The 10,674-nt window shown below is 42.4% G+C and overlaps 1 protein-coding gene across 1 annotated transcript; it reads right to left on the reverse strand.

Moving 5' to 3' along the window:
- Positions 1-3,739: 3,739 nt before the first annotated feature.
- LOC112453562 lies at positions 3,740-10,176 on the reverse strand. Its single transcript, XM_025014364.1, has 2 exons — positions 9,980-10,176; positions 3,740-4,742 (listed from the first exon to the last, which is right to left on the reverse strand). The coding sequence occupies exons 1-2, from the start codon at positions 10,174-10,176 to the stop codon at positions 3,740-3,742; spliced, it is 1,200 nt and encodes a 399-aa protein (XP_024870132.1).
- Positions 10,177-10,674: the final 498 nt, after the last annotated feature.

Here is a 10,674-nt window from a genome sequence, read left to right on the forward strand (position 1 = left end):
AGAGAGAGAGAGAGAGAGAGAGAGAGAGAGAGAGAGAGAGAGTAAGGAGAGGAGGTGCCGAGCGCGCGTGAGCTGAGGGATCGGCCGCCGCATGGCAAGAAGACGGAGAGAGGTGGCCACCGAAGGAGGTGGAAAGAAGAGAGAAGGAAGGGAGCGAGAAGTCAAGGAGCCTTCATTCATTCACTTATTCGAGAGGTTTTCAGGTTGAGTTCAGGTTGAGATCAGGTGACCAGGGGGGAGAAAAAGACGAGATGGCGCAGTAGAGAAGAGGGCAGGAGGGTAAAGAGAAGGTGGCAGAGGGGGGAGCAATGAGATGGAGAAGAGTCGGAGGGTCTGATGAAGGTGCTGAGTGCAATTGCAGAGGGTTGGCGAGCGAGGGATGGGAGGGAAGGTGGTGAGGTAGGATGAGGCGAAGAACAGGAGGGCAGCTATGGTGGAGTGAGTGGAGGAGCGAGACAGCGCAGGGGATCAGATGCTGAGCAGGGTGGTACCACGGCGGGACGTCGAGGCGGTGGTTAAAGACAAAAGGAGTATCACTGGAGAAAGCTGGTCTGGTGGTCTGTTTGGAAAGGGAGTAGGACAAGGAGATGGCAGGATACGGAGAGGAGCTGGACAGGAAGCGAAGGAGGCAACAGGAGAGGCGGATGAAAAGAAGAGAGCCCAGCTAAGGTGCAGTGAGCCTGTCGGGAGAGGAAGTGGTGGACGGAAGTAAGGCGGAGGGGAGGGAAATGAGGTGGTGGGGAGTTTGATGCGTGGAAGGGAGGGAGGTAACGTAGTGTGTATAGGGCCACAATGGTCAGGTCGGGTTAGGAAGGTGTATGTTTTGTAAAGGGTTGGGTACGTCCCTGAAAAACGCCAGTAAGAGAATGTAAAAATTTGTGTCTGTTGCGAGAAGGTCTGTCACGCGAGAAAGGAGAGGGAGATGCCAGAGAGTAGAGACGGAGCGAGGAGAGGGAGGAATGGGGGATGAGATCAAGGTAGAGGGCGTGGAGGGGAGGGAGGAAAAAAGTAAAGGGCCGTAATGGTCAGGTCGGGCTAGAAAGGGATAGGTTTTTTAAAGGGTTGGGTACGTCCCTGAAAAACGCCAATTATATTGTGTAAAATTTTATGTATGTTGATAAGCGAGGAGTAGGTGTAAAGGTTTAGGACCGTTCCTTAAAAACGCCTTGCAAACCCTGCGGGGACAAGCAATAAAGAGATACATACATACATACATACATACATGCATATAATCATATAAGTTTAATTACATATAACCTAAACGAAAAGCGAAGGCACATCCGTACATACACGACACACGTATGCTATCGAGCATCCACGAGCGTCCGAATGTTTCCGAATCTAACCGAAGTTTGTCGAACTTACACTTAACTCCCGTCTCGCATGATCGTACGCCCCCTTGCCCACAGTAGCACTTTATGCTCGGTCTATATCTTCCTATGTCTGTGCTTCGGCCACTGGAGGGCCGTTTGCGTCCCAGTCTCTCCAGCCACTGAAGGCCCGTTCGCGTCCCGGTTGCTCCGTACCAAAAGGGTTTATCAAATAATATTAAATGATATTTATAAAATAAACTTATTAAATTTAAAAGATGTAAAATTAAATGTTATATTACACGATAATAATATGAATATTTATTTAATACTTACATAATGTGCAAGTTTAATCCTCTACTATATTGTTTGTTAAGAATTCTTTGCTGATTCAGTCCATAGTATTTTCATTGACCATCATACGTACTGCAGTAAAGTAAGAACAAGCTGTATACAGAAACTGCAATAAGAAATACAGTACTGGTTAAAAGTATTGCATCGCTTATTAAAAGGGAAATTGATACCCAATTTTGTTAGCGAAAGCTGCCTTTGGAAAGGCGGCTTTCGTCGGACCAAGCACAGTGCTACGGTATTCGCGGTGAACTAAGCTAAAGCAGCCACCACGAAGGGCCTTACGTTTTTCATAATCCGTATACACGGTTGCGACGATATTCGTTTTCCAATCGAGGCCACGCGGTTCTCCCGCGAATTACATCGCCGTTGCCTAATAGTAAAGTCGCAGTCCAATCGTGGAATCACTTAAAGGGATTGTCGCTCGCGGATCCCAAATATTATTTGCCCGGCAATATTGACATTTTACTAGGGGCAGAATTGTTTGTTTCAGTATTGCGTGATGGTCGTCGTAAAGGAGGAGATGAAGAACCGGACGCCTTCAACACAGTATTCGGCTGGTTCTTGAGCGCGGTATCTCCGTCGTTACAAGTAGCACCCCTGCACTCGTTCGCTACCACTCTCGAGTTGATCGAGACCGCAGTGGGTCAATTTTGGCAATTAGAAGAAGTACTGGAACATTTTTCTTGTTCGGAAGAAGATTGTCGATGTAAGGAGATCTTTGCAAAGACCACTTATCGTGACCACTCGGGTCGCTTCGTAGTTTCGTATCTTTTTGCGTCGGATCCTTCTACATTTGTTGATTCACGTTCTATAGCTGTTAGTCGTCTCCGCGCGCTCGAGCGCCGAATCAAATCAAATCCCAAATTTAGAATTAATTACAATAATTTCATGCACTATCTCAATAGCGGTCATATGGAATTAATTAGTGATCCATTCCAGTCGGATGGTTACATTTATTATTTGCCTCACCATGGCGTATACAAACTCGATAGCATTACCACCAAATTGCGGGTAGTGTTTAACGCCTTGTCAACGTGCCCAAACGGTCTACCGTTAAACGACACATTACTTAGTGGTCCGAAATTACAGCAGGACTTATTCGCAATCCTGCTTAGATTTCGCGCCGAACCGGTAGCTTTAACCGCGGATGTGAAGCAGATGTTTCATCAAATATGATAAACCCGGAGCAATGCGACTATCAACGCATTGTTTGGCGTTTCTCGGAGTCGGATTTTATCCTTGATTACCTTCTCAAGACGATTACGTTTGGCTTAACTTCTTCCCCGTTCTTGGCGATCTGTTGCTTGCTCCAGCTAGCTTTCGAATATCGCGAAAAATATCCCTTAGCCTTTGCTGCATTATTCGAGGCGCTTTATGTGGATAACGTCGTGGCTAGCGTTCGTACGGTGGAGCAGGCTCGTGCGCTTCGAGATCAATTGTTATTGCTACTCCGGAGCGCCGGCTTTGAACTTGGGAAATGGGCGAGTAGCCATCCTGCCGCGCTGGATGGGCTCGACCCGCAGTTATACAGCCAATCCATGTTATCGTTTGAGTCGAGCGAGGATCAATTACTTAAAGTCTTAGGCCTTCGTTGGCATTCGCAATCCGATAGTTTCGGATTTCAAGTTAATCCTTTGGATCGCAAATGTATTAAACGTACCATATTGTCGGAGGTAGCGCGTATTTTCGATTCCTTGGGATTCCTGGCTCCACTCACGTTTACCGCAAAATGTCTAATACAACGTTTGTGGACGCTGAAGTTGGGGTGGGATGACGAGCCTCCGATAGATATCTGTCGCAGTTGGGAACGCTATCAAGCTGAGTTCGATGCGTTGGCTTCTCTTCGCGTTTCTCGCACGTTTGATACGTGCAATGTAGTTCGTTACGAGCTTCATGGTTTTTGCGATGTCAGTGAGTTGAGTTACGGAGCCGTGATTTACTTACGCTTTGTTACGCGCGATGGTGTAGTAATTCGCTTAGGTTAGGTTAGGTGAAAGGGTGTGGTCATCTAGTGACCATTCACTCGGAGACCTGAGGTCCATTGTGATACCCTATTTTTAACCCTTGACCCGTCTTTACCACCTCGCGTTGAAACACTTCCAGTTCCGTGCGAAGCTCATTATATTGTCAATGCCCATCTCCGCTGCGTCTTCCAGTCCATCCAGAAATTCTTGTCCCATTGTCTGGAGGCGTCGGTTTTCTAGGGCTGGACACCAGCACATCAGATGCTCAATTGTTTCTTCTTCCTCGTTGCATTCTCTGCAGCTGCTGTCATCTGTGATTTTCCATTTCTGGAGGTTCACTCCGACCGCACAGTTTCCTGTGACGACTCCTGCTGCTATGCGAACCAGGTTCTTCTTGTGTTTCAATAGTTGCCTAGTCCTATTGTTATCTATCTTAGGCCAGAGATTTCGGGCTATCCCGCAATCATTCCGGTTTTGCCAAATCTCTCTGTGTTTCTCCAGTATAATTTCCTCTATGGCATCTTTTAGTGAACTGATCGGTGGTAGTGGGGAGTCCATTACCTCCGCGCCGTTCCCTCCCGCCCCCAGCTTCGCCAGTCTGTCCGCACCTATGTTCCCTACCACATTTTTGTGACCGGGAACCCAGCGCAGACCGACCCCGTCGCCGCGGAGCCAGGACAGCGCTTCTTGGCAACTCATCACTACCTTTGATCTCACTGTTTTTGATGCAATACTTCTGAGCGCAGCCTGACTGTCAGAGTAGATTGTGACATCCCTTAATGGTTTGCCACTCACCCAGATTAGCCTGGCTGCCTCCCTTATTGCACAGATTTCTGCCTGTATGGCGTGGCAACCGTTCTTTAGTCTGTATGACTTCTGGATGTTGAGCGCCTCAGAGTAGATTCCAATGCCTGCACCCGTTTTGGTTATGGAGGCATCGGTGTAGACTGATGTTTCGTGTTCGTTTATCACCGAGTTATCCTCCCATTCCTCCTTAGAGGGGATGCGTATGTTAACACACCCCTCGAAGTTATGCCTGGCAACTAAGTAGTCCGTTGGACTATTCAGGTTTAGTCCTTTGTTACTGTTCAGTTTTCCGATCTCCTCCAGTATTCTTGAATGTCCGAGTAATTCGCTTACTTTGCGCTAAATCTAAAGTAGCACCGCTTCGGTCTATTACAATACCTCGTTTGGAACTCTGTGCAGCTCTACTTCTCTCAAAATTGATCGCTTACGTTCGTCAAATCCTTCAGGGACATCTTAGCATTGATGCCGAATATGCCTGGTCAGATTTCTCTCACCTGGATTTGCTCGTCTCCACATCGGTGGAAGACGTTTGTTCGCAACCGCGTTGCCCGCATTCAGGACAACGTACGGGTCTCAGCTTGGGACCACGTCGACACCGAGTCCAATCCGGCGGATTATTGCTCCCGTGTACTTTTTCCCCGTGATTTAGTGACTAATTCGATTTGGTGGACTGGCCCTGCGTGGCTCAATGACACACTTTAACAACGATATCGGAAGTTGAAGATCTTCCTGAGGAGGAAGCGAAATCTCGCGCCTTTGTCACATAAATCCTGCTGATGCCACTATTGTGGATTCGGTTCTCGATCGCTTTTCGTCGTTAGATAAGCTCATCAAAGTATTCGCTTATTGTCTGCGCTTTGTGAATAAACTCAAATCAAATTCGCCCAATAGAACTCTCGTTGTAGGTCGAATTCCATTCGACCTTACTATTTCTCGTTAAATTTGTTCAATCTTGTTGTTTTGCAGAGGATATCAATAGATTAAAACGCAATCAGAATTACTCTAAACCTCTGCGAAAACTCGCCCCTTTCTTGGATACCCGCGGAGTCTTCAGGGTGGGCGATAGATTAATTCACTCCGTAATCTCGTATAAAGCCAAGCACCGAGCATTGTTACCTGGTAGACATTGGCTCACGGAACTTATAATAGAGCGCACCCGTCTACACCCGGGTCGTGACGGTATCTCTCGGGTCGCCACCGTGAGGACAGCGGTTGGCTCTCTCACTCGTCCTCTGATGAAATTGTGTTCCTTGCCGATGGACAATTCGTCAGAGGGGTAAAAAAAAAAAAAAAAAAAAAACATATTGTATTTTTGGTGGGCGGTATGTTTGGCGCTTGCCACTGTAAATAGTAAATATTAGTTTTGTCAGTATTAGTAGTATTAGTTATTAGTATTATCAGTAGTCAGTTTACTCGATACATTACCATAGTTTCGGTGACTCGCGCGAAACGTCGGCAGATCGCTCGGATCGTTATCGATACTTCCGCGACTCACCAATCGGTGCTGCCATCGTACACCCTACGAAAGCACTCGTCATGGAAAGGAAGAGCAAGTGTACTCGCTCGCGACACGAGTTTCAGGACTTGCTCGGCACTCATCGCAACGAAGTCTCGGGGTGCACATCTACACGTGCTCACTTGAACCTCCGGGAGGCCATTAGTGCTTGCTTCTCTGGAAGTGCGATCTCTGCCTGATCTTGCCTGCTTTGCCTGTCTTTGCCTGCTTTGCTTGTTTGCCTGCTTAGCTTGCTTTGGTCTCGGCTTGCTTGCGCCTGCTTTGCACGTGCCTGCTGACGAGCTTTGCCTTGAGAAGGACGAATCCCTCCAGGAGACGACGGCCGACCGAACGGTGAGTCGCTTGGTTTTGTTTGTTTCGCTTAAATCTCGCATTGAGAAGACGCAACACAACTCCTTTGGTCCTTCGAGTCATATAGCAATTTCGCAAACGAGGGGACGTACACACACCCCCTTTCAGACAGACAAAATAAAATGTTAAAACCGTCAATTCTCTGACGGTACTGACAAAATGAAATGCCAGAAGCGTCTATTCTGATGGTACTGATTATTAAAAATGTATCATTTGTAAATTACAATCGGAGAGACGGAAAAATATATTGGTTGCGTTTTCATGAGAATGGGCGTTGGAAGGGCTCATGCTACATTATTATAATAAAAATCAGAAGCGTCAATTTTGACCGTACTGATTATTATAAATGTATCATTTGTAAATTACAATAGGAGAGACGGAAAAATATATTGGTTGCGTTCTCACGGGAATGAGTGTTGGAGGGGCCCATTCTATTTTCTCAATATTCAAAACATATGGTTTTGTAACATTACTTTTGTACACTTAAGAAAAAATGTACTATAAATATATATCCAATATATGATATACATATATACTAGAAAAATATCCAATGCAATGTTACGGAATAATAGAAACGGGCTTCGGTTGTACGCGGTGCTCTTAGCGCACACGTACACGGCACGTACTTGTGTGCGGCACGAGAGTCATCCGTCACACACATGCTACCGAGGCCGTCGACACATTGCATGTGTGCAACGTATCATGTATTTTGAACACATGTTTTGAGATAGCCCGGCAATGTAGAAAACAGAGATTAGATGTGTCGATAATTATTTATCGACGTTTTTATAGTTTCGCTTACCATTAGATGATGACGCTATCCCGCCGAAGTTCGGCCGTCACTCCAGCATCCTCTTAAGAGCCTATTCACACGAGGCGGTTGTGACGCGCGGTTGCCGCGCGATTTTTGCCGCGCGTTAACGTTCGCACGAGCCGCGCGTGGCCGCGCGCTGTCGCGAGGCGAGGTGCGACAACGCGCGGATACGCGCGCACGCGGAACTACATACGAGCGACACGAGCAACGACAAAACAATTGACAACGCGTGCGATAAGTTTGATTAGGTTAATAACCTTGCTGTGTTTAGTTTCGGACTCTATTAAGATTAAATGGTGGAAGAACAAACGGTTTGAGAGATACCGAGCTATTTATTGACGAAATTGAGAAAAGACCGGCCATATGGAATATGAAGTGTCCTAATTATAGAGATCGAATAAAAAAGAAAAAATCTTGGGAAGAAATTGTTGAAATATTTAGTACTGCTGGAGACACCGAGGAACAAAAGAAATTGTTAGGTAAGTTGTTTATAACTTGTTTATTTCTTATAATGTACATATATCAATTCATATCATACTATCTTGCCATTCCAATTTACCTTCGTTGACAAAGTAATGTGCATATTTATCTCTCATAACCCTAGCAGATAAACTTTCTTGCGGTGTATTTTCTTCACTAAAGTTTATGAACGATGTTTCATTAAATAAATCTTCATGTCTATAACCGTCTCTGATTCTGACATAATTGTGTAGAACACAACATGCACGTACAATACTCTCTGCAAAGTCTATATTTACATTAAGAGGTTACACCACTGTAGCTGCCCATTTTCTTTGGTATTTTATTTTTAGAAAAGAATAAAATATATGGTCAAAAGAACTTTTAGGCTTTATTAGACATATATTATAGTATGTAAAAAAATTTTTTATTTGTTAAAAAAATACAAAATGGCGACGCACGAGTCGCTATAGCACTACTCCGCGGCATGCAGTATAAGTCCAACAATTTTCATTTTATTCACTCCAAATTTTGACCATATCTTTAAAATAACAATCCGAAAAGAAATACGTACGAGATTTTCGATAAGTTAATTCTAACCATTATTTATTAACAAATAATTGCCCCTTTTTTTGTCAAAAATTGAACTGTTTACTTCAAATGTTCGCCAATCACACAAAAATTAATATTTTCAAAATCCCCTACGTATTTCTCTAGCTATACTCATGTAGATTAAGAGAAAATTTTTTGTTTTTTTTTTAGATTCAAATTTGCGTCAGTTATACTGCGTGCCGCAGAGCGCGACATGCCTCGCGAGAATGGTTGCAGCGTCGCAATTTTGTACTATTATTGAATAAATATTTTTTTTTGAACACTTAAAAACATGATTAATTACATCCTTGAATATTATTATACTCTTACTTTTTCGTCCATCCAAAAAAAAAAAAATCGCAAAAAAAACGCTTTATTTTAGACTTCTACAGTGGTGTAACCCCTTAATGGGTTTATGAAAAATTTGCCACTTATTTGCCAGAATTTCAAAGCTACATTCAATGTACCGACGTGCTCTTGATAATCGATAGTTGAAAATTTTTTGTTCAGAACTTAGAAATTTTCCACTGTAAGGACGCATGACATTTTCTGAAATTCCAAATGCTTCATCTCCAACAAATACGTATGGCAAAGGTATTCTGTCAACATTGGATATAGCTTCTGGATTAGGGATATCTAATGTATGTTGCACGAGCTTTTTGTATAAAGATGAATTTTGGAATATTGCTGAATCGCTACTTTTTCCGTATGCCCCAATGTCCACATAAATAAAACAATAATTAGCATCACATACAGCTAATAGCACGGTAAAAAAGAAGTTCTTATAATTATAATATGAAGAACCTCTGTTATTAGGTTTTACTAATCTAATGTGCTTTCCGTCAATAGCACCTATGCAATGTGGAAAATTAGCATATTTCTTAAAACCTTTTGCAACTTCTTCCCATTTCTCTCTTGTCATTTGTGGCATACATATAGGTTTTAATTTTTCCCAAATTACTGCACACACTGTTTTAACTATAATCGTGATAGTAGACTTGCCCAATCGATACTGGTAATGCAACTCAGCAAAAGAGCAACTGAAAGCTAAATATCTGTAAGAAAGTAAATAATTTAAAAGTTTTAGCTAAAAAGGAATTTAGTACATAATTACGTAACTTTGAATATAATTGAAGCTAAAAGTTAATTTCTCCCTAACACATTATTTTTTCCATTATATCTATAAAATGATTGAATGTTAGAAGAATGTTAGATAGAAAGTTGTATTTACAATTAATTTCACAGCTTGTAATATATCTGTAACGTTTATAGATACTTTTTTAAAAACTAATATATATTTACACTAATTATATATTTTCAGTGTAAAATTGCAGAATAAATGGAAAAATATAAGGGATGGTTACTCAAAGAAATTAAAGAAGCTAAAAAATCGTCCATCAGGCTCAGGAGCGAAGAAACAGATTACAAACACCTATCACACAAGATTGCAAATTTTGGAAAAATCTGTTAGCCACAAAGAAACAACAAGCAATTTTGTTAGTGATGAAACTGAAACGATGTTACAGGAAAATGAAGATGATCCGAGTTGCCATAAAGAAACTGATCGTTCTCTGAAGACCAAAAAAATGAAATTAAATGCAACTGAAAAACATTTTTCAGACATTTTATAAAAGAGTTTGTTATCTAGGCAAAAACAAGAATAATCTTATGAAGATGAAGATAAACTGTTCTGTTTATCATTACACAAAGAACTGAAGAAAATACCTGGAGAACATCGACTAATGATAAAAATTAGCGTTATGGAAACTATCCAACGAGCACAGAATTTATATTTACCTAAACCGTCATTTACAGTTCAGTCGCAAATGCAACCTTCATACCCATCCAGTTATCCATATCCAAATATTCATTACAATGTAGGTAACACAATTGTTCCACTAAATAAAATTCCACCTTCATTGGCAACACCTCCACCGCCAACACCTCCACCGCCAATCTCGCCAGACAATATGACAAGTTCACTGCATCAAATTGCATCATCATCAACATCGCCTGTTTCATCGACAGATTATACAACAGTCCTTTCACCAGCAGTTGCCGGCTCCAGCTCACAATCAGACGTTATCGACCTTTTTTAATAATTTACCTAACAAAAAAAACTTATCGATCTCTTTTAATAATTTTCTTGATATATTGTCTTTAATTAATTGTAGCAAATCGTCAAAAAATTTGATAGACATTCTAAAATTTTTGTTCAAATTCTCTCAGTTTTGGATATAGATCCCTTGGATATAGATATGGATCCCTTAAAATAGGATCTACCCAGTATCGTCTTTGCTTTTATTTACGCCGTTTGTGACTATGAAAATAAATATGTTAATATGTGTTAAAGTAAGTCAGACATATTTTTATGTTCACGTTCCCTATGCGCATGCGCGCCTTCTGCGAAGCTTCCGTTTACCGGCCTGCGTGCCGTGCGTGGGTTAGTCGCTCACATACCAAGCCACGAGTTGGATGTTCAAATAAAACTTCTCTGTGTGTTAACCA

The sequence above is a fragment of the Temnothorax curvispinosus genome, unplaced genomic scaffold, assembly GCF_003070985.1.
Source record: "Temnothorax curvispinosus isolate PA1 unplaced genomic scaffold, ASM307098v1 QBEX01004527.1, whole genome shotgun sequence".
Classification (NCBI taxonomy): domain Eukaryota; kingdom Metazoa; phylum Arthropoda; class Insecta; order Hymenoptera; family Formicidae; genus Temnothorax; species Temnothorax curvispinosus.